Source organism: Bombus vosnesenskii, unplaced genomic scaffold (genome assembly GCF_011952255.1).
Source record: "Bombus vosnesenskii isolate JDL3184/JDL3185 unplaced genomic scaffold, Bvos_JDL3184-5_v1.1 scf7180000013314, whole genome shotgun sequence".
Classification (NCBI taxonomy): Eukaryota; Metazoa; Arthropoda; class Insecta; order Hymenoptera; family Apidae; genus Bombus; species Bombus vosnesenskii.
In genome coordinates, this window is record NW_022882960.1 from 1343994 (window position 1) to 1369592 (window position 25599).

A 25599-nucleotide genomic window follows, 5' to 3' on the forward strand; every position below is an offset into this window, starting at 1 on the left:
TGTTAACGACTTTTACCATCGATCGCGTCAAATACAGAGTCCACAAAAATTAAGATAAATTGTTATAAGAAAATAAAAGAAAAAAGTAATCTCGGCTCGAGTGTACAAAACGATCGGCAAAGGAGCAAGGTAACAAGACACGTTTACACGGTACTGAGGCCCAGGTGGAGGTGGTAGCCGGGCCCCGTTCTCTGTTGGTCCTGTCGTCTGTCAGTGGAGCTCAGTCAGCAGACAGTCGGTCCGTCCGGTCAGCTGGTTCCGTTTATTCGTGTTAGAAGCTTCCTGATGGTAAGCCGAACGTGAAACACCTGATAGAACCCGGTAATCGAACCTCGATCATCAAGGATTGGCGAAAGACTCAGCGGCCCGCGCGCCGTATGTGCGCGAGTGTACAACTTCTCCACCGGAAACACCAACGGCACGGTGCGAGGTACCAACTAAATCGAACGATAGGAACAAGTGGCGGAGGAAATCGAAACACAGGAAGAAGATAGAAACGCGATAGGGACGGTGTATACCTGGTCAAGTAGAAAATGACTATATCGTACGCGAGCGAAGTGCCAAACGGCTCCAGCTTCGGTTGCTTCTGGAGGATCCTGGTCAAGTGAGTTTACGATATCGATTTCTTTCCTCCGAACGATCGTTCGTTTCTTTACGCGAAATCAGACGAATTTTACGATTCGTACACGCTATCGAGATTGGTCAGAAATTTGGTGACAGTGTGACAGGTTGAACAAATCTGATGCGCACTACGAGGCCTTAGCAACAAGTTTGTCAAGCTACGTTGTCTGTAGTTGTTTTCATTCTACTCTGTTCTCTATCCTCGATCGTTAGAACACCACTGCTCGCGCTATCTGCACTTTGTCCCTTCATCGACTCCACCACGTTCTTTGGTCGCGAGTCGCGACATTATCGTCTCGCAGCTCGGAACAGTAGGAAACAACGCGACACGGTAGGTTACGGACGGTTCTCGACACACACGGAACATCGAAAAGGTGGTGCTCTCACTTTCCTTACGGTGGATTAATTTCACGCTGACTACGAAAGAGGACGAGACGCGACGGTCTGTCCGACCGGTCTCTCTGGCTAAAATTCGTACACGCTCGCGTTCCTCTACGTAAAGTAAACGGAGACGTTCTGTAACGAGAATGGACTTGCAAAATTGTCACGATTCGTGATTCGTATTTTGAGCAGAAACGTATGAAAATAGCAAAGCGAGCAAAACTTTCGACACGCGTGCGCCCGAGCCAAGCGTTCCAAGATACTGGAGCACGCTTCTAGACAGTTTACATAGTCGGCATGCCATGTAAGACGAAGATATTGCGATATTGTGACCAGTGGATCGTTGTGCAACGTTTAACTTTCGACTCGATGTACTGTGTTCTCGATTTAGAGCCCGGCTGCATAGGAGGAGAAGAAGGAGAGGCTAGCCGAGTCCTTGGACAAGGATTCTGTAAACGCACGTGTAGAAAATAAGGAAAACCAATAACGTATAGACTTTTCTGATCGTTGTTCTATTTTCCTCGTTTTTTTATATTTGTCGTTTGATCGATTCGCTATCTTTACGAGCGATACGTTAGATGGTCGTGGAACAGGCTGGTACGCGTCGAAACAGAAATTGTCCTGATTTTTTTCCCTCAGAACGTACGGTTATATGAATCACAGTAGCGGAGCACGTAAAACCCGCTAGCACAGAAATGGTGCTCGGTCAACGCTTGCCTGTACGTTTTAAGGAAATAAGGTCGTCGATACATTGATTTTAGCCGTAACGACTCGAACGTTACGTGGAATATCGGTACGCTGTTTCTGTACTCTTCTGCCACGGGATTTTCGTTCCAGTTGTCGCTTACGACCAAATGAAACGGTAGTATTTGAATACCCCTATGTCGTGCCACGTTTATTGTGTACCGTTCAATTGTATTATATTATCTAGATACTGATTCATCTAACCGTACTCGATATGAATATGGACTTGTTCAAAGTTTCGTTTTTTATCTTTTTTAACTTATTTATATAAATTTTTCGTGTCGACACGATGTTGTTAGGATCTTTTAAATATTATTTATCGTCGATGGTCGACTTAATTTCCGTTTAGGAAAACTATCCATTCATTACACAACTTTGCTCAGAACTCGATGACATCAATGCTCGCGTAGATCCAATGGCGCTAAATTATATGTTATACAATGAATCTTATGTAAATGTTCGATGATCATCTGTACAGTTAAAGACGGGTTTGTCTACCCGTCGAAGTCTAAACATCGTGCTAGCCAGAGTTCTCAGAACGGGACAACAGACGCACAGAATCACTTGATTAAATAGTATCCGTTCAACGGTATCGACATAGCTACATTTGTGAACGCGCGAAACGCAAACCTAAGTCTGTCAATAGACTGACGGAAGAAGCACGTGATGCACGTGTAGAATCACGAGTAAAATCGGTTTCCCCGTTTAGTATCTTGTCCAGATTTTACATCAGTTACGCGGAAATGTCTTTCTACGTGATACCAACATGACTCGACTTAATAATCGACAGGTGAAAAAAATCTATAATTTTCTATAATTTTCTGCGGTTGAAATAAACGACCGGGTATTAATCAAAGACATTAATAAAAATTTCGTGACGCAAGGTAAATTCTGTCGACGCAGAATCGCATCGCGAATTCCTCGCTCGTGATTGTTCGTGAAAACGCATAATCGTAGTCGGAATATCGTTGCATACGATTTGCAACGTCCTTGCCGAAGCTCGTTTATTGACATTTCCACGACCTTTAGAGCCGCGGCGTTGGTGGATCCTCGGTTGATCTCGGTTTCTCTCCGGACTGTGGGCGCCAGCTTGAAAACGGCCTTAACGGCTTTCACGTAAGATCTCGCTTTCCTAGGCTCGTTACACGCCGCGCGACACACTCCTTGCACGCAGAGTAATAGCGACGACCGACGACTATCTATAAATAACCAGCAACTTCCAGAAATAGAAAACACTTTCGTGATAGCGCACGCAAAACGATACCGTAGTGTCACCGCTGGTATCTGTACGAATGCAATCTGTAGGTATTTCATGCTCGATTCAGAGGAGATATTGCCGTGTAGTTGGCTGTAATTTACCATCGAGCTCAGCAAGCTCAGAACGTTCACGAATAAGTACAATGTCCAAAAGCTAATTGTTTCGATATCGCTGTGCAATTCCAATATTCGTATTCGATCTTTCTCTTCTGAATAAGTATTGTATTTTCAGCCAAGGTACTTGACGTACCGTGTATCGTTGCATGCTGATTTACATACTGGCAGCTAAATCATTTTCGCAATAGATTATACCGTTGGCTTGCGAGGCAAACGTGTTGAACGAACCCAAAGAACAGGGGGACTTCTGCCGTGTATCTCAAGGTTGTGCCATTTTACCTTTTATTTCATCGTGTGTATACTGCAAATGTTCTTCGATCGTACGTACTCATCTACCAATACGCCTTCACTATAAAAATATCACGTAATAGAGAGGCAAAAAGACAAGGAATGGTTGTAAAGAGGCAGGCATACAGAAAATCTTGCAGTTTCAATATACGGTTCCTGATACCGTAGAGTTTCACGCTAGTCGAGATGGAACCGGCATGCGAGAAGCTTCTTTTTCTCGTGTAAGTCTTCCGGAACAGTCCATACCAGCTTTCCTATCCGCCTACCGGACTGGGCAACCAAAGAGAATGACGCGATCGAAGATCTATAAATACCCAGGAGAGTCCAGAACGATCTATAAATACAAATCCACTATCCAGGAATAGAAAATCGCGGCTGATTCTCCGCTGGGATGGTAATCATTAACCGTATGAATTCTCGAGGCTTGCCGATCTGTTATGAGGTTAGAAGCGTGGTCATTAAGTCGATTTCTGATTGACGGTTAGAAATAGTGCGTTCGCGTGTAGATTATGAGCTAGAAGAAGTTAAACCGACCACTACGATAGACACGATAGGCAACGGTAGAAGTTCGCGGGTGTTTATTTTTCTGATGTTTTGCCAGGTTTAGAATCCGAGCATCGATATAGAGCCACCAACGTGTATACCTGTATACACATGGACGCGTAACAGTTGCGCCGATCACGCGCGCTAAATAGGCCTAGCGCGTGAACGGAAGAACTATGGCAGCGAATCGCACGCGTGAAAGCAAGAACGGTTTTCACGGTGCACGGAAGACTGACCAAGATAAAGCGGCAGGATGACGATATTCGTCTGCAAGCTCGCGAAAAAGTGAAATCCAGGAATTCTTGCCTGATTTCAAATGACTCGTCATATTTCTCGTTCGCCGCGGTTCTTTTCGATCCCTCATCGCCGGCGCCAACTCGGAAATAGAATTTCTAACGGAGTGAAATCAATTTAGCATACCGAACGAAACACCGTGCGCACTTACTTTACGAAAGCATTACCACGTAGAATTATCTGTAAAAAGACGCACAGCGAGAAACTCTGTCTGATTTCACGTGGAAAATATTTCCCATCCGATGCTGATAACTCGAGTCGCGCGAATGGCGATAAAACACGAAAAGAGAGAATTCCTACCGATAATCCATCGCTCATATACATTCGTAAACGTTACAAATTGTGCTAAAATTCTTTGCAAATATGAAATTACTTGCAGTCTAAATATCAAGACGACGACGATCGGCGACGATCGAACAGCCGAACGCGACAACTTTCTTCGATCGGCGACCGTGAGGAATCGTGCAATGGCGCGAGCTCGGGGAACTAGGCCATTGTCTCTCAAATTGGACGATCAGGAGCGTCTCATAAGAATGCAAAAAGCCGGGATCGGTTAGTCCGTATTGCAGCGGCGCGCATCGGTGGTCGGCGGCGCGTCGAAACGACGCTACCGATTGGTCACGTTCGTGCTCGTGTGTCGCGACGACACACCGTCCTGTCGTGTCCTGTCGTGTTGAGTTGTGTCGAGTGGTGCGCGCCTCTCTCGCGAATTTAACGCTGCCTCGCGCCGTCTTCGTTTCTTTCACGAGGCTGCATCGAACCGGGTGCACGAACGTTGTTGCATTCGCACTACGCCGAATGACAATGAGACACAGACCGCGCACCGCACACACGCTCCTAGTGTATGACACACATTTCGTTCACCTCTCTTGTCTTCCGCGGACTGCAGCGGGTACTAAGCGCGGACGCGCGCGCGTTTCTCGCACGCCAGAGTACAGGTGTGTGTACGTGCACCGGATTGCTTGCGAGTATGTTTGTACTTATGCGAACGCGCTATCGAACCTCCTAGAAACATCGGGTGGACCAGAATTCCCTTCCTTCTTTCCAGGATCATCCTGGAGCAATTTCCTTAATAATTTGTGCGTTCCGAGAATTGCAAAATAAATTGAATTCTGGTAATATTTGCGAAGTTGAAGCCGAATTTTTGTTTGCCCTTGGAACACAAACACAAAGCCTGTGGAAGCACAAAGAACGAGCGAGAATAAGTGTAAAAACCTTACACGTATAAGAACTGTTTAATTGTTTCCATGCACTTCTATTCGCGACCATTTGTTTTCCCTCATCAGCAAGGATTGTATGTGCACTTGCTTGATCATTTCCTGGAAGAAACTGAACACGTCTAAGAAGAAACAATTTAGTCTAACGATTTACAGTGTCAGATGCTGGCTCAAAAATTGATTACAAACTTTTCAGTTCTTTTGTGTTGCAAAATACCTATTACCGACTTCTATAGTTGACGTCAATTATTCAGAAGTCACTACAACAACCCATTTTTCTATTCGCTTCTTTTTTTTTACCGCAAGATACTCGATGCCTACATTAATTTACAAGCTTTGATAAATCAGGAAACTATTGTATCAAGAAGTAGCGTATTTTCACAATTTCTGAGACTATTAACAGCGACATAGATATTTCTGTCATAAGAGATATTTCATAAGAGTTATTCCATTAAAATTTACTTTCGTATGTTGCACTTTGACTTAAGAAAGTCCTGCGATTTGTCTGATCTGCATCTCAATGCTTGCAAGAGGGGATAGACGTTTTTCGGGCGGGCACAGGCGCGGAACAAGAACAGGGAACTCGTTTTCTCTTCCGCGAAGACACTTGTGAATAGTTTCCATTGGTCCTTGATCGGGCCGCAGAAGAGTACGCGTACGCGGGTTAAACGACACGACACAGGGACGAGCGAAGCTCCTTTGCGAGGAGCAATGGCGAAATAAACGTTTTACTGCCAGACGTGTGACGGGTACTCAGCTTTGCTCGTTTACTAATTAAAATGTGAAACCGTCCCCGAGATCACAGCGTGGCCGAGGCTTACCGGTCGTATCTTCTGCTCCTCGGCAGTGAATATCATCAGCACCTGCCTGCCTTCGAATGTGTATTGCCTTTTGGATGCAATTGGATGGCTCGTGGATTCTGATTTACTTAGTCGGGTCTGTCATATTTCAAATGTTCAAGGAATCCGCGTTTTCTCAAAGATATGGAGTTCCTGGTATTATCGATGATAGCTGTTTCAGGTTAAAGATAATATTGAACAGTTTATTCTATGAACAGAATATTATATTTTCTACTCAAGGGAGAGATTTTTATTGCCTTCTGAGAATTTTCCTGACATAGAAGGATCAAGATTGTTTAGTAAATCTGGTCTTATGTGAGAAAAATTGCTATGTTCCATTATCTAAATTTTACTCTTATCTATATCCACGACTGTTCTATTACATAGCCCAATATCGTATTAATTATGCAACTTAACTTAGTACTAGATTCGTTTCTTCTTCAAGTCGAACGTTGCTATAGAAATTTATGTTTTCAAAATACGGCACATAGAATAGAGGAACGAGAATCTCTATTGTTTGGACAGAGGGCCAATTTCACGTGCACGGAAGCATCGATATCAAGGAAGCGACCGAGAAGTTTGCCAAAGTGAGGACGAACGAGGAGCATCACTCCGTGGAGCGTGACCGGCGTTAGTTATGCAACGTTTTGTAGCCTCGCGTCCTTGTTGCCCGCATTGGTATTATCTTGCTTAGAGCGAGGAATCAATTACAATTTGTTGCCTTGATGATGATTTTCTTGCCGAAAGGTGAAGGAGACTACCGACCGATCAATATGCCGATGAGGCTTTTCAGAACGAGTCAAATGATTTTCATTTGATCGACAGATGCAAAACGAGGTCGTTGGAAAAGTCGCGAGACCGAGGAGAAACTTCTGTCTTTCTCTGTCCTCATAAAGAAAAAGAGGCGCCACTTGTTTTAACTAAAACACTTGCACAGTAACTCTTGCGAAATACGTACGAGCTAAGATATAATCTCGCATATCTGACAGAGACGTCTTCCACGCTATTTACGTTTCGTTGTCCTCAACAAGGAACGTTTTAACTAACAACCTACTTTGTACCAGTATTGAGACCCCCGTATAGATGAACGTGTAGAAATAAAAATAACGATTAAGAAAATATTCAGTCTTCGTCGAACCTCCTGAAAATCAGTAAGTCAAATGGAGCGACGAATTCGTGAGTCATCCCATGAATATCGACGAACCACCTGATCGTACCCAGAATTGACCTTGCGTCTGGCATTTATTCGACTCCACGTTTCCTTAAAATAAAATAAACAGGAAGATCCTCGGAAACGGCAGATAGCGAGTACGCATCGAGCTCATCAATGAACAAAATAAACTCGTATTTTCTCTATGATTAAGAAATTCGTTGATCGTTCGAAACTTCCGCCGTATTGGAACAGAAGTATTGATAAATGATCATCAGAAACGAAAAATTGATCAGTGTAATATTTTTCTTCTGTTCGAACGACGATAAAAGACATGATACGAACGTTGGATGTTTGGCACGAATAGCGTGAGCTGAAGCAGCCAAAGGCACACACGCAATACCCGCGAGTACCTTCCACGCATAATCGACGCACTTCTCGCACCTCGGTTCGAGATACAAGGTTGCTCGTAACTGTGTCACTGTCAATCAAACTCATCGGTATGTATAACGCTCATCTAAACACTAGTCAATATGCGATTTAATTATTCTCATGGTCTGAAGAACGGGAAGAGAATGTGTCGTTCCATTCTATAATAGGGAAAAAGAATTTAGTACGAGTATCTGGTAAGAAATGCATTCCTCTTGACATTGTCGGCATAATAAACCGTCAATGTTTGAGTACTCTATTACTAGACATCTTTTGAAGGTGTTTTGTAATACCGAATAAGTGTTTGACCAGCGGTCAACAGCCACTTAGGAACCACTTATGATAATCAGGCGATCAATTTATTCCAAAAATTCTTCGAATTGTTTGGAACTGATGACACTTACCCATTAACAGGAAGACAGCAAGTCTTTATTCTTTGATCACATCATCGACACTCGAGATCGTAAATCGTAATCTACGTTTCCTTCTACGACTAGCCGGTTTGATTTACCTTTCTGGAATTAATCGAGAAACGTTCATCAAATGGCATAAACTCGTTAGTAATGCAAACAGTAGGATGGTTCGCGTTTCTCGCGTGATTCTCTAGCAACTGCATATGTCTTGTAGCCCAGCGGAGCGTAATTTTCAACAGTCGAATCAACGTTCTTCCTCACAATGCGATTAATTAGCAACCAAATGGTCGATGCTAATCGTCCGCCGCGCTTATGTAAACTGGCCATGCCGCGTACTTCCGCAATTGCTTTCATGGGATTATAGCTAGCGTCTTCTGATGGAGGAAATTACGTCGAAACCGTGTTTTTTTTTTCTTTCGGAATTCTGCTATCGAATCTGGTTGTATCTTTAGAGATGATGATTTCGAGATATCGCGTATTATGCGTCTGTTCTTGACGCAGCCGCATAATGGGAAAGACCCAATCCATCAGAATCGGAAATAGGATAATCTTATTTCTCGAGAGTTGCTTTGCATTTGTTGGAAAAGATCGATTCTCCTCTTTTCATATTTACAGAGTGCAAGCAAGTTCCTACATAATTATGAAATCAATGCATTTGAAAATCTAATAACTCAGTTGTCAAATTAGAAAACACGTTTAAAAGCTATTGCCAATACCTGCATGCACGCGTTGACGTTTGCATGCAACGATGTTTTTGTTATTGTCGAAGACAATCGTGTGTGATTACAGACGCAAATCGGTATCTGTCACTGGTGATATAGTGATGCTGAGTTAACAGCGAGAAGATCGAAATACATCTATATTATTCGCTAATCCACAGCTTCATGTCAGTATCGGTTCTTCGACCACCTGTTCCGAGTTGGCTTTCGTAACAATACTTATCGAGATTCGTTCTCGTTACGAGACCGACCGCAACGTTCGTAGGCGGATGAGTTCTCTTCCTGGTACAAGATCGCAGCGTTGAATCACTTGCTACACTTGAAGTCACTTTTCAGATTCTGATCTTGTACAGTGATAAAAATACACGAGTCTGTCTATTCTAACTTATTACCAAAATGCTAATCCGTTATTTACTAATAAGAAATTCTATATAGAATAAAGATACGTTGACAAACAATCGCAAAAGTTCTTGCATCTTTCGAATTCCTTTCCGCTTGAACTTTCAATGAATAGCTCCGCATATTTCAAAGCGGTCACGTCTGGCTCGTTCAAAGGTTCGAGTAAATCGGCTCCGAACACAATTCATATTTCTCTCAAACGGCCATCACGATGAGAACTCCATAAATCATGCATTGAGCTGCGATTTCAACGATCCATAAATCATTGGAAACGCCTCGAAGAAGGTGGTGCTTCTGCCCAGCCAAGGATCGTTCAGCAAGCCACTGTTCATCGTCGTGGATCCACCTTCCTCGGTTATTGTCTTCCAACAAATGGAAAAAAAGATCTTCGAACGGATAAATAAAAAAGATAGAGTCGACGAGTCGCGAGGAGTTCGACTAGTTATCGCATTCCACCTCACGGAACCGTAGTTGGCTCGTCTACTATATCCCGAGAGGCTCGTTTCCTCTACGTTCCTTTCTTGCTCGACCAGAAGCTTCGAGCTTCTTACAAACGAAGCGTTTATAGAAGCGCTTAAGCGTACTTTAGCCTCTAGAACAAGAGAATCCGTTTGCAATGCTCGTTTTAGCAGACGTTAGCATAATTCAATGCAGACCTATCCTTCAATGTCGGGTAAACGGATCGGAGCAAGGAACTATCGTAAAATACATTTCGATCGGATCTAACAACGAGTGAACCTTGCACTCATCGATACACCGTCGTAAAGATTGCAGGAAATACATTTTTAATCTCGTGATTCAGCCGTCTGAAAGCTTAATTATGCAACACTGTTTCCAGCAGATTTTTCTGTGCACTCCGTACAGCGTTCTGCTAAGATATCCTTCTAATAAAATGAAGCTGGGTAATTTCTTTCTGAGAAGTATTTATGCAGTTTCAAACATAAAAAATGCGATTAAGATGTTTATCGAAGCATTTGGAGGGCGTAGAGAAGGTACGTGTAGGCTTCAATGACCGTGACCATGAAAAACACAGCAGGAAACGGATATCTCTTCATCGATGGCTTGATGTATTGCGGTGGGATCATGACGAATTCTAAATACGTAGTTGAAATCACCAACTTTAGAACAAAGAATCCATCGGTTCGAAAAACAAATAGCGTACCAGATTATAATGTCTTTATATGAGAATGCAATTTTGATGTTACGTCTCATTTCCCACTGCACTCTCCGTAGCGGGAAATTTTCAAAAGCGCATTTTACCACATCCCTTTGATCTAACTATCCAATTGGTCTCAAATGTTAAAGAAATCTTTTTTCAACATCCAGCAAGAAGAATCTAAATGGATGGATTATGTCATTGAAAGAACCCTAGTACCCATCAGCTTCTTTGAATAAGAAAACAAACAATAAGACAAGTTCCCGCGGCCATTCATAAATAATTCACTAACGCTTGTAAAGCACGTACAACCTAGAAAAGATGGAACAGGCGATTCGACCATGTTTCAGCATCCATGTCGTGATTATTATTTCACTTCCGCTTTCGTATCGCACGAACGAGCCGTTTTGGTAAATCAGAGTGATGTAACTCTTGCTCGAGAGCGGTGCAAAAACGTACGCTCGTGTGAATTCAGCGAAGTGCACGAAGAATCCGGAAAGATGGAGAGAAACGAGAACCTAAGAAACAAAATCGTAGAGAGAAGTATAATGTAGTCTGGTCGACAAGAACGATAAAAGGCCTTGGCGAGCCTTGACCGGTGGACCGTTACTTTACGCCATCCAGGAGCGTGGATCAAGCTCCTTATTTCCCTCTTACCGGAGCAACTTCGTTGTATAGTGTTGTTGTTTTATCGTCTTGCCTTTCCTCGTTCATCTAAAGTGCCTTCCGTGCGCTAGGACACGCGACATCGCTCGTGTACGATGTCCAGCGTCTTCGCATCGGTAATAAATAGATTGCACATTTTTACCCATTTATAGAAGATTTGACGGTATCTATATTCATAAAAATACGCATGTGCAAAAATATTCACAGCCTGGTAATAAAATTGGCATACCACGTTGATTCTCGATAAACGTTTCTCGTGTGGTAAAGCAATTGAGAAACGAATCGATCCACCGTTCTAAAATTGCCAGTAAAATTATTTGAGAGCGAACAAACGTTTTTCTGGTTACGTTTCTAAGATGATGTTCCACGTGTAATTATTTCGTAACCTGACGGAATTGCCGCGTTTACGCTATGCTACGAAAGCGCAGCTGTTTCGCCGTTAACGTGTCAAACGACGCACGAAGTCTCGCAACGAGATATACATTATAATACGGATCGCGTAAATTAACCAAAGTTTATTACCGTCCTGTTACACTGTGAAAAAGTGGCGACCGCCTGGCGGCATTACAGAGATCGCGATCTAGATCGTTTCGCGAACGCTGTCGCACAGTTCGTGCCCATGGTGGCGCAGCTACGATAGATAATCGACTTAGCGAAGGTAGAGAGTATTGTTGGCTATTTAGCGGAGCAAATGCAACGGTGACTCACGTTTCAGCAATATTTAGCATTCCGCGGTGCTATGAAAGCAGTTATAGCTCACCAGTCACTTCCTACGCGTCTTTGGCCGTCTCCGACCGGTATTTGTATTAACCTTCCTCGAAATTCATCGGCTAATTATAGAAAAAGTTCGCATGCGAAACTATCGATAAATTGCTTTCCGTTTCTTAACTGTTTTGTTTTTGAAGCGACAAAAACGATTACCGCAAACATAAAGTGTAATAACAACACTCGGCGTAGAAACATCGCTCCAAATTTCTCTCGCGGCGTTAAACAGTTGTTACGTAAACACTGGAAATGTGAAGAAACTTCGCGCATCGATGGAAACCGGAGTGAATGATTAAGATCATACCGCGAACGCGTCTTGTCCGTGGCATTTGCAGCACGGCAATCAGAGGTAAGCAACAGCGGTTTAAACTCTATTCGGAGTTACAGAAACACGCGAGGTTTAACCGCGCTACGGCTGATTTCGTGTTCTGAAACCGCGACAACCATGAGCCAGCGGAGAAAGGACGAAAAAGGAAATACTTTTGCGCCAGGCTAAATCACCGCTACGGCATTATGTTATAACGATCGTGCATAAATGCTCGACATCTGGTCTGCTATAAGACAGCCCTTGCCCATTCACTCGGGGATGAAGATACGTTTTAACTCGACTACGCGCGTACATCGTTAACTTCTCGCTTCGAACGTCAATATTTACGACCTGCATCAACGTCTTCTTCGCTTCTATTTCCATTCTGGTGGAATCTTTTGACGCCGATAAAAAATGTCTGTCGCCCGGCGGGGGATCTGAATTTATTACACAGGAAATTTACGAGGCTCATGCTACTCTCCACACCCGTATTGACGGATAGGTATAAACGGAATAATTTCAATTATTTTTATGTTTTAATGTAAAATTACAACTCGTGAGCGGTATAGAAGAAGAAAAGAGTGAACAGTTTTTTGGGGAGGTCGAGTTTGAAATTATTGGAAAAGTGTATTTTTCACACGATGAGTATTAAGGTTTGTTGTACTCTATATACGTGCGATTCAAAGACTATTCGTTTTGATGAAAATCATCAGTATTCGAAGTTCTATGTGAGATTTGTAGAGCGATAAAAATATTTGTAATGTTATTAGATAGTTAAACGTGACGTGAACCACGCTGTTTTTATAGTGATAAACGGCAGTTATCGATCACGTGGAACCACTATGTATCTAATTCGTAGAAAATTATGCGAGTCGCGCGAATGGGAAAATACCTTTAGCAGTGGTTCGCGATGTTTGTACCCTGCTCCGTAAAGTATCGCTGAACGAAGATGCGATCCAACGTACAAATTTATGTAAATCGTAGCCGGTCGATGACGCAATGTACATTATCTTTGACGACGCGGTTAGATATGCAGCGCCATCGGGTCGACCACTTAATTACATTCATCCTTGTACATCATTACGTATTATTTCATAAATTGTTCTGTGGAAGATCTTCCTAGATCGTGTGGATGTTGATCTACACGATCCAACGGATATATCGGAAACGATCTACGTATCGATCTTACGATCGACGAATGATTTACAAAAAACTAATTTACCCAGCTATTTCATGAGTCTGCAGAATTTATCCGAGTGGGGCAAATCAGAGACAGGAGTCGAGTTCATTAAATCACAGTAATGAAAAGGCTAGCGAAACGATTAATTGGAGAAAAAACAACTTAACTGCTGTATTGTTGTTTCCCTGTCAAATGAATCGATCATTGTGCTCGTTAATGAACGTGTTTACTGCCTTCGCAGGTCGTTAACGGTGCGTCTAAATATTCTCACATAAAACAGTGGTATTCCACATTCCTGATAAATCTCGTAAATATCGTAGAAGATCGATCCGTAGTCAATAGGCCGACGATGACGCGCAATCGTTTTGGCTCGCGTGTCGGCGTAATGGCTCGCGAACGTACGTAGAAACGTCGCGTAACGCGTGCAACGCCACGCACTTATACACGTGGGGGTTTCACGGGCGTGCGGTCGCGCATCGTATGAATGGTGTGGGACAATGCTTCTCTACCATGACCTACTGACATACAAATAAAGAAATAACTCGATATTCATAGACACCGCGATTTTTCTCATCTAGCAACAATGTTTCCGCGCGAGGAGTTACGCAACGATTTCGTCGTCTGCTGCAGCCACGTCGCGGTTTCGTCGCGATTCTCCACGAAAATTATTGAGAAACAGGGAAGAAGAGTCCTATGCGAGTACTCGGAATAGCGTGTTAATATTGTTTATGATGTTTCGAAACGTGTTTGAGAAACGTTGGAATTTGACGTATTCGTACGTGGTAAGATATGAAATGTACCGCTATACTTTCACTCGTTTCCAACGTATCATTTCTTTTTTTTTCCTGTGGGATTTCCGAAAATATAAATTTGATACTCTTCGCGAGAAGATCTCATCATTGAGAAAACATGTTCCAGGAATTTCATCCATAACGCTCACAGGCAAATTTCGTACGTTGTTTGTACAATCTCTTACAACGATCGATGACTCGACGTGGACAAGAAATAAAATGTTCCAGCAAGATCTCGATAGAAAAACAATTCCTGAGAATCTTCTTGTGTGCCAGTCGACGATTAGAAAACCACGATCGAACGCTACCGCTTGTTACGGTCTTGTGAATACACTAGGATAAAGTACTTTCAATGCACCGGATATCCGAGATGGTTTTACATAGCTTTCTTTCTCCATAGCCATTTCAATGCCAATAAACTGTGTTCCCCTTTGTGAATTGTATTTATGCATAAATACAATTCTTTTTCATATTAGAATTTCGTACCACAATTTTATGATACAAGAGGTTTTTGACGATCGATAAATAAACGTGGTCAACGTGTTTACTTACAGCCAACAGCCAAACAATGTATTATAGATACAACAACAGAAACGGCCGTCGATAATCCACAGCTTTTCACTTTGGCCTCGTTTGCACTACGTTTCATCGTGCTATCTACAGTTGCGGGATTTGAATTTAAAGTCATTGTCGCTTCGCGATTGGTATTGACGAAACCTTCGATATAACCGTCCTTCGATGATTTCAACGTGCCTGCCGCAATTATATCTCTCAACGACGTTCCCAACCAATAATGACGCCATAAAATACACGAATAACAATGAATCCAGAAGCGTGCACTTGCAATGTAAAGCATTGAGACCACATGCGTGAAGTGTTTCGACACGAAAATATTGCGAATTCAATGTACTCTCGAAGCTCGTAAAATCGGTCTAACCCTGACACACATTTCACTGGGATTTAACAGTTCCCGAATGGCGTGTGTCCAACGTCGATCGACTCCTATCGTTATCGTCGAAACGATCGCGCGACAACATTCCACTCTTTACAATCTAATTTCTGAACGAGCAAAATGGCAGCTATCGAAAGAGCCGTTCGCCTCATACCTATTTCATCATAATCGTTGAACATCGAAAAGGGAACTCATTTCGTTTTGTTTTTGTGCGCTACTGCTGCATTTCTATCAAAACCAGTCACATTCTACACGAGTTCCTTTTCTAAAGTGCCGCATTATCGAGATTATTAAATGAGATACGACCTATCGACACAAATCTTTGAACTTTGGGCACGAGCCAAGGAGCGTGAGTTTTTGCATTGCGTTTTGCAAAGTGAAATAAGTAAAATGAGAATAGTGCTCGTAAAAGAGAAACGTACTTATCTAAATCCATGTGCATAAATTTGTTGAGCGATGAGAATACGACGTCAATACTTAATACGATTATTACATGAAAGTGACGATTATGTAAGTACCTACATAATAAACTTCGTTTCATCAGAGCTCTTTTTCTTTTTCTTCTTCACAGATGGCGGGGGTCCGTTTACAAGCTAATCTGGCGAGAATTATTGGCCTACCTGTTCGTCTACTACCTCATCAATTTTACATATCGATATGGGCTGAACGAGCAGCAGCGGGTGTGAGTACATGAATACGTTCATTTGAATATCTTCTCGCGGTGAAGTTTCCTCCACGAGCCGAAGGTTGACGCCTTAACCGGTCGAGAATAGCGCCTCGCGATAACGCAGCCTATCTCCTTGAAATTAAGACGCACCGATAAAAACAAAGAAACGAAATCTTTCTCTCTGTTCCTTTCGCAAAACCTTCCAGAAAGATTCACGAATGGCAATGACATGGATCCTTTGAATTGAAAAAAAAAGGATAATTCGAAGACAAAGACTCTTTCATCGCGGTTCTATCTGGAGAAAAACGGAGTGGATGAAACAGAGTGGTGTATCGGTTACCACCAAGTTTACGCCGTGAAACCCACGCGACATCGACCTTGGTCGAGCAACAAAGCCTTCCACGCGTCAATCGACATTATATTTCGCCGGTTGACATCGATAGTACCGTTTTATCGATATTAACACTGCTGGCTCCTTTGTTCAGAACGCGGTTACTTAACCCCTCTCATCTTTCGTTTTCTTTTTATCGTCGCGTTTCGCATTCGTCGGTTCTCTCTTGTAGGGCACTTTACGATGACCACGATAAACGCATGAAAATCGCTGGTAAAAAGAAACGACCGTCAATCGCGGCAATAAAAGCCAATATTTCAATTAATTTAAATAGAGATGGTGTTTCTCCAGAGTCACCATCGTGTAGAAATCACGATTCTCAGGAAAATCCACCGACCGTGGGTATAAACGTCATAATGTTACAACGATCGACGAGAACCGTGTCCATAAGAGAGAACATTTTAACGTTTCTGTTCCAGACATACGTATATCGCGTGTAGTTAAATTGCATGTATCGTAAATAAAATTGTTCCTCCCTTACGAGGCTCGCGTTTTGTATAATACGCCATGGAATGTGTCGACTCGTCCGGGCTCCGTATTAAAAAACACATAAAAACGTAACCTGTTATTTACGTCGGGATAAAAAAAGAAGCGAAGAAGCACGATGCACGAGGCTGGCGGATGTTAAAAAGGACCCTTCTTTGAGCCGCTTCGATTCGCATGGTCTAAATTTAGAACTGTAGGGCCGGTTCGTGGATGGCTTAGGGTCCAGCAGACCCAACGATCATAGGAAGGATCCGCCAATTCGAAATAAAGGCTTGCCTCATCGTATATATCAAGGATCTTCAGCGATAAATTATAGCTTTTTAGTGGAATTTTTAGTGTTACTATTAAAATATAAAACTTTTTTCTCTTAACAGCGTGTTTTCGACAGTTTTTAATCTATTTGAGGCTAAAATTTATAAAACATCGTTGAAATCCTTTTATATGTCGTTTACTAACATTTCATGTGAGCTTCTGCAATTTTTACGGACTTTTTACAAAAAAATTGATAATTTCTTTTAGGATCTTTCTGACCTTCTTAATGAAATTTAATGAAAATTAGATCCTTTTAAATTGCCTGATAATTCGTTTAGAATTTATTGAATTTCTTCGCTTATCTATCTATCGGGGAGTAAATAGAATTTGGAATTAAATGATAACCAAAGCAATGAATGAAATCTAGAAGTGCATTAACCTTACAATGCTCTAATTGCAAGCTAAACTCTTTGACTTTCGTGTATATAACTCTTGTGCAAAAGCAAAACATGATAAACTCGTGAACGTAAAATGTACATATATAGCATCGAACGTTAAAAAGTTCCAATGAACATCGAATCTCATCATCGGTTACGTCGAGTGCTTAAGATAGATAGGACCAGCCGCTAACAGATTTTCGCGAGCAGCTGTGAAATCTCGATGGAAATTCCCATTTAACAGGAATTACCTGTACATAAGACCGGTAGTGGTATCTCGTTCGATGACGGTATCACCTCAACCTTGCTCCACTTGTAAGCGAGGCGATATAAGAATTCCACCACGCGTATTACTAAACAAATATTTAACCGTACACACACATAATTTGCGAACATTCGATTCGTCTCGCGAAACATGTTTCGTTAATTGCTCGAATGGGTAGTACAGTTCTTTCGAAACTATTCGTTCAGGAGGAAAGAACACACGTGGAAGATAACAGATGATAATTTACATTCAATAAGGATTCGTGACGATTATCTGTTACAGAATCTTCGAAAAGATCAGGTACTACTTTGGAAACTCCAGCGAATCGATACCGATGTCATTCGTGCTGGGATTTTACGTGAGTCTGGTCGTGAAGCGATGGTGGGAGCAATATAAACTATTACCCTGGCCAGACAACTTAGCACTCTTTATCAGCGCAGCTATTCCTGGTAACGTAAGTATAAGGATGAAAGAAACATTTCGACGAATTCGCATTCGTGCTGAATCGTGGAACAGCGGGTATACTGGAAGATGAAGTTCCCAGTAAACGAAGCGGCTCAAAAGAACGATAAACGCGCAGCCTTGCACGGATAGTAGTTGTCGCTGCGTTTGTCTCATTACGCTAATGAATTGCCGTGACACGTTTCGGTGTCGTTAACCTAAGTAGGTGCCAGCTCTCGGAGTCACGCCACGCCCAGAAGTGAAAAAAATGCGAAGAGCGATCATCCCATAATTGGCAAGCGAGCAAATCTTCTTGTAACTCTTGTACATCCGCTTAACAGATAGCCAGGAACGATAGACGCGGTTCCTCGAGAAGCGATTCGCGTGACCCTTGGCATGTGACTCTAACTTCTGGCACACGTGTTCGCGCGCGACACGCTGCACACCTTACAAGAAATTCCCACTTGTTATCGGTACTTTCTCTGATCGTCTCGCCTAAACCGAAAACGAAAGTTCGTTTCTATGAACGAGCGGTTCCTGAGTATCTTCGATCATTTCAAAATGCTTAGTTTCTGAACTTTAAGTCAACGACTAAGGCTTCCATGCTTGGTTGCCGCGATTACCGAGAATCTCAAATATTTTTAAACGAACATGGTAGCGACCAGTTCGACGAAGTCGAAGACGAGCTTCGTGGCTCGAGTTTCGTGGCTCGTACTTCGAATTCGTCGAGGAAGGGTCTTCCAGCTGTGTGGTCAATGACACAATGTCGAAGTGAAAGTGCAACGTATACATCGTAGCAAGAAAGAAGGACGAACCTACGCGTTGTGCTACCTCGCGCACAAGAGAGTTACTCGAGAGAGTCCGTCCTCGCTGCTCTCTGCTAACTGCACCGCCATCAACGCTCTACAAAGATCGTGCTCGCACTATGTACCACCCGGTTAGAAACTGGTGAACGCGTACCACACTGCGAAACTGGCTATAAGTTTCCGTGGCTAACGATATCGTATTAATAGAACGGGCCGATCAAGTACCAAAGGGTTTAATCGCTTCCTCGTGCAACGAAGTTCTCTTCGCGCAGTGTTCTCCTATCGTGTCCGTATCGAGGTCCACACCTCGTACAGTATATACGGTATGTACGATGACGGCGAAACAATTACACGTGCCGATTTGATCGATGTAACGCGTATCGTAGATTCCGATTATCACGTCACACACACGAGAAAGTTACACGCGGAGAGTTCGAGACCGAACAATGGCAGCTGCCTAGAACTGCAGCTGAATTTCTACACGTTGTCAACGGACAAGGTCTCGAGGCGCGGAACGGGACTGTAGTTTTCTACGTATGTAGAAGAGAGCCGCGGTCATGTAGTCACGTAACGCAAAGTATCGGATTTGTGAATGAGCAGCGCCGAGTGGGCAGCACGAGCTTCTGGGCTGTGCCTTTCATTGAAATCTAATTGGAATTCAGGCCCCGAGGCGAGAAGGATGCCTCGACTCCCACCTTCTCCCCCGTAAGGAGGATCCTTTTCAAGCTGCCAAGCCATGCATTTTTGCACGCGCGACGTTAAGTCGCTGTATTCCGAGGAAGAAGGGACGTTTGTCTTTTGAAAGTACAAAACCGGGGGGGGGGGAAAGGGACACGAGTGTTCGTTACAGAAACACGAACCGCCTCGAAGCATCTCGAATCCCTTGACGAAATCTACAAGCTTCTACATCTTCGAGCGACGCGTCTTTATTCTCCGTTATTCGTGTGGATTTACAAAGAAGATTGCGATTAATTAGCCAAATTAAAAAAAAAAAAGGAGAGCTCGTTTAAAGCCCAGCAAGCGAATTAACCTTTGTAGTGAATCGTTGCGCGAGTTTCAAATGCCTAGAGAGATTGATAGCGTAGCATTGCTTCGGACGAAGAATGCGAAGAACCTGTACGAAGGTGAAACTAATTAATCTATAACTATGACTCGTTCAAAAAAAAAAAAAAAAAAAAGAAAAAATGGAGTCTCTTTATAGAGCGCAGCGAAGCCCCATTTTCTCACATTTCTGAATATTCCTCGAGAATAGAAGTCTTTGAAAACGCGGATAATGTAAAAAGTAAATTCTTTAATTACAAGACTATGTATGCAGCTGTATACATTTACTTGTAACCGGTATGCCTCTAACTAACGTGCCAGTCATTCATATTTCGTAATTAACGTAAAGCTCAAGAAAGCGTAATTCGATCGTCGAGGAGTGCAAATGAACGGACGATGTTGAAACATTTGCGGAACACGCCACGTACGAGTTTAATTAATCAGGAATAAATTGCGTTTCCTCGGACTTTCAGTGGATCGCACGGCTCAGTTCGCAGCGAGCAACTTTCTTCGTTCAGATCGCGATACGCGATCGTTCTAAATCAGCACGTGGCCTCCGCTGTAGCGTTCACCGTCCACGTGTTATTAGCTAAACGAAAATTTTAGTTTCGACAAACTTTCTTCAGCCGTTGCATGCATTATATCGAGCGAACGAGACGTGCCTCGATCCACAAAATGCTTCATCTGAATCTCGTCGTGTTCTACATACGTAACGATTCGACCGATCGACCAGTTGTCCAATTAACGATTACCAACACGATTACCTGCTACACGATTGCCAATGGTGATTGCGGTTAGCGGCGGGTACGACAATCGTTTCACAGAGGCGTTCCATTTCATGTAAACGCATTTACAAAAAGACAGTTTTTATCGCGCGTGGAAAATTTCGATCCAGGAACCGTTGGCTGCGATTTCCGACTAAATTGACATTCCAGCAAGCGTGCGCGATCGTTTACCGCGATGGTCGTTGATTACAAAACGCGCGGCCGATTACAAAATGCGCACGCGTCGTTGGCCAGAAACGAAAGGAAAAATACGCGGTAGGCGCCACCGTGGATTTTTCTCCGATTATTATTGGAATCGGCTCGAAACCGGTGACGATTCGCGATCACGGGCCAAAAGAACAAGGGGAAAGTGTGTACAAGACATGGGAAACGTGTCCGGCATTCATGCAGCCTCGGAAACGAATTTTGAAGCAGACACGTCCCGATGATACCGATTTCCTTCGATTCTCCCCTGCTCATTTATTTAATCTGTGCTTATAAATATTCCATTGTAATAGACGTGTGATAAAATACCGTTCGATGGCCTTGAGAGATATAGTCAGACAAGAAACGAAAGAAATGTTTGCTCTGCTACTTAGTCAAAGCTTTGGTGAAGTGGTACTTAATAGAAACGGTATCTCGCGTTTTTGAGTTCTTTTTCTACAGAAAGTACTTTGTTTGGTGCGTGAAATCATTTTAACTTCCTGTAATTAAAGGCATTAAAATTATTTGTCAGAATCACGTGTTACGTTATTTTTCTATGACCATTAACAAAGAAATTATTGTTGACGCATGGTCACGAATAGACACAGTTTGATGTACACTAAGCGTCGTAAAAGTAGACATCTAAAGAGAGTGCCCGAGGTAATAATTTTGAAACATTTTCACATTACAGGACGAGAGAGGCAGACTGATGAGGAGAAACATCGTAAGATACGCGGTGCTCGCGTACGTCATTACGCTTCAGAGGATTTCCTTGCGCGTGAAGAGACGGTTCCCGACGCTTCAGCACATCGTAGACGTTGGTCAGTGAGTTACTCGTTCATATATATTACCTAAATCGTTTTACTTTCTTTTATTCGACGAGAGCAAGGAACGTGTGTCGCTTTTAGAGACTCTCATTTTGAGTACAAGCTATTTACGGAACTGAACATAAAATACGAATGTATGTATTAAAACGCAGCGAGGAGGAATAAATATTTTTGTTGTAACACGATGAAAAAAGAAGAAAAGTAATAACTTAATGGAACAACCGATAATATAAACTTCTGTCCGGGGCAGACATTACAAAATATTTATTCCACTGTTATCTACATTCATAGACTGATATGTTACGTAAGAATGGTTTCTGACGGGGAGTATTAAATCGTTACTTCACTTTCTATGCGAATGATCTTATCTGTTATTCACCGCTAAGCGTTTTGTCTACATTTGCATCTGTACGTTGACTAGTAAACAGATTCGAACACGAAATTTTGACGAAGACTGAAGAATTGTATTTTTTATTATCAAATGGATTAACTAATAATACCGTTAAAGGTTTAAGAGTTCAATGCAAAATATAACTTGGGAGCGGACTCGGTTGCTACTTCAAGGACGCGTAGTCAATTAACACACATGTCAATTCCTATACAATTAAGCGACTCTTATGGTAACAAGGACAGTTCAACGACAAACGTACGCGAATTCTTTCCGAAATAAAAGAGTCGTCAAGATTTTTGGCATTCGCAGAAGAATTACAATCAGTCCTTAATAAGTAATTCGTATGGATCAATTGTATGATAAGCAACGTTGTATTTGCGTGATGGAACCGTTATTTAATCGAAATTGAACCATGTGTCATGCATAACCTTCGAACGATTGCCCAGCGATCTGTAACTGTATGTCTCTGATGGAAACGTTATTTATACACATGTTTCAAATCATTAACGCTCTTGTTACTTCGTGTTTCGACACTTTCTCTTCATATTTGAAAACCTTGGAGCAATTTATGAGTTTACGATCTGTCCTTACTACCGATAAAGAGAGAGGAAGATACGCCAACTTCGAACACTGGTAAACAGTCTTCAAAATTCCGATAATCATGCAATCTATTCACAAATTACACGACTCACCATTATCGTTGCTTGTGGCCGCCATTTTCTTCAAAATTTCCTTTCTTCTACATTAGGATTAGAATTGTCAATCACTTTTGCAGATACGTAGTTACGTTGAGCCAATTTTTTCTGTATTATACGTATTTGTTTGTTTTATTGTGAACAAGTAGACGTTCGTGATTTAAAATACTGTATATGTCAAACTCACTAAAACACAACTCCCTCCCATCAAAGAATCCTTTAGAATATTTGCTAAAATAATACTTGACACAATTTGCAAGTATTATAAATTATCATTAAAGTAACTAGTGCTCACAATATTATCGTTTTGAGAGAGAACTATGAGTATTATTTTAAGAAAATTTCACAAATATATTAAGAGGCATGTCACGAGTTAGAAGACATCACACTGTCCCTTTATTTGTCCACGTGCATTCTGATTCCAGTTACATAGACTAATAAACCAAGATTTATCACACATTCTTTGAATACGTACGTGGAAAGAACAAGTCAGAGCAGATATGCATTCCTTTCGTTCTATGAACACAAAACAGTCGTGACAAATTTCACATTCAGAACAATTCGCACACGACGCTGGTACCACTCAATTCGCCATACTTGTTTAACATCGGCATAGAAGCGCGCGCAGCTAAAACATAAAATACTATGGCGCTATTTTCGAAGTCACACTCCATACTCTCAAACGTGATTTTCATATAAAATTCGAATAAAATGCTTGAAAAGGAGTTTAAAATCTGAATGTAATATGTAGAACTAGATTATAACATATCAATTTAAATCTTAATTAAGACGTGTAAAGTAAGAGATTTGAATTTGCAAATTTAGATTTACTGATTTGGATTTGAAGATTTAAAGTTAAAGATATCGGTCCGCAAATTTAAATTTCTAATTTGAATTTCTAATTTGAGTGTAACTAGATTCTTGTAACTGTTCTTATCTAAAACGTTGTTAGAGGATCTAGTGCGATTGACAGAAATTGCGCCTAACGATTTTCACAATTACGCTTACGGTATCTTTAAACAGGGAGAAAGAAGTGATTTCTCGGGATGCAAAAGAACGACTCGAATCACCGTGGTTTTTGTCAATTGGCGGCGGCGGCGGCGAGGATGTGCATGTCGACTAGAAATAGCACGCATTTTTCAGGCGCCGGTTCCGCGAATCTTCCATGAACATGAGCATGCTCCCCGTGGCCGGAGAAATAAGTGACGAGAGCGATAACAAGAAACGATCCTTCCGTGGAATTATCTCCGCGGACACGTGAACACGTTAGCATCACGCACACTAGTCGCAAAAGAAACGTGCCGTCGGTTCGCCGGTGCCACGGTAAAAGAACTCCGCAAAGACGATCCAAATCCGTTCTGCGGCGACTCTGGAAACGAGCTTGTCTCACCAACAAAACGTTGCGGATCGTCGCGTGAGATCTCCATCAATAATTCATGCAGCGAGAATGCAACGTATTCCCCAAGCTTCAGGAAAAAAGACGATACAGTATTTCAAGCGACTGCAAACACTACTCTAAATGCGAGACGTTGAACGCCGACCAGTAACATCCAGACGTAATTGTGATTTTGCGGTGTTACGTCCTTCCGAAGGATTATGCCGATATTTATGGTCGCGTAAATAAAACATAGTACATACCTTGCCATGATCTTGAGACAGGAAGAAGTTAGAGGACAAACGAGACGTTCGATCGTTCACTAGCTACGTCTCAGACTATACTGGTCCTGGTTTCTAGTTTGTCTTTCCTGAGATATGTCAATGCTAATGCTGTTGCGACATCGATGAACAAAGTATTTCGTGTTGTTTTTAGATCTGTCAAGTAAATAGCACGTTTTGAAACGATTTCTGTTCGTGGATAAATGCAACGTTGTTTGAAAGCAAATGATGCTTAACAGGGACATGGAATACTAAGAAGGTCACTGGTAATTTTAGAACAGCGACCTATGCATAAAATAGTAAACATTGCGTTCTATTTATAATGTACGATCGTGTTCTTTACCGAAATTGAAAAAATGTCAACTACGTCCGATTGCGATTCTCCACAATTGCAATGAGTATTCCGGGCGCAACAGTACGAAAACGTGTGCACAGCAGATTTTAGAGCGCTTAAATTGCAAACGATTCTATTTACTAGTCGCATCGCAACGCAACCGTTATGGTCGTTGACTTTTACTGTAGTTTGCGAAAGACGCAGATGCAAATCACTACTGACACGGAATAGGTACTGGTATCAACAAGTGAAAAAGAATTACTGAGCCTTATTACAGCCTCTTGTGTTCTGACGATTCAATCAAACGTGGTGCAATCGTTCCCCACGAATATGAAACACCTGTTTACAGGTTTATGTTAAGAATATTACGCTGCTAATGATCGTCGATAAACGAAAGCGTCAAAGTAGGCGTAAGTAACTATTAAAACAACAGGAACGAATTCCATGAATATCGCTGCCGATCTGTTAGCATCGAGAGATCCGCGATATTATTAGCAGGGCGTACCAATTCCGCGAGGATCGCGGTCTGGAAATTCTCATCGGTTCGAAAGAATCTCGAGAGCTGGGTCGCCGGTGTAAATCGAACGGCACGACTCACGCCGCCAGGCAATTTTCACGTGCGTCCGGGTAATTTTCAAGAAGCGAGCCGAGGCCTTAGAAACGCGGAGCGCCGGCGCCAGTTCCTCATCCTTTTCCTTTTCCTTCTTGGCGAGA

General features: G+C 42.3%; 1 protein-coding gene across 2 annotated transcripts in view; it reads left to right on the top strand.

Annotated features, from left to right (window-relative positions):
• The first annotated feature begins 194 nt into the window (after nucleotides 1-194).
• LOC117235055 overlaps nucleotides 195-25599 on the top strand; it is a 41317-nt gene continuing 15912 nt past the window's right edge. The window contains exons 1-4 of one of the 2 annotated variants that reach the window (XM_033496722.1): nucleotides 195-604; nucleotides 15800-15910; nucleotides 18009-18180; nucleotides 21674-21803. In XM_033496722.1, coding sequence (XP_033352613.1) covers nucleotides 534-604; nucleotides 15800-15910; nucleotides 18009-18180; nucleotides 21674-21803 — 484 coding nt within the window. In that variant the 5' untranslated portion in view covers nucleotides 195-533. Of the gene's footprint in view, nucleotides 605-12194; nucleotides 12348-15799; nucleotides 15911-18008; nucleotides 18181-21673; nucleotides 21804-25599 lie in introns of those variants that run through there. The other variant, XM_033496724.1, reaches the window with a different exon arrangement.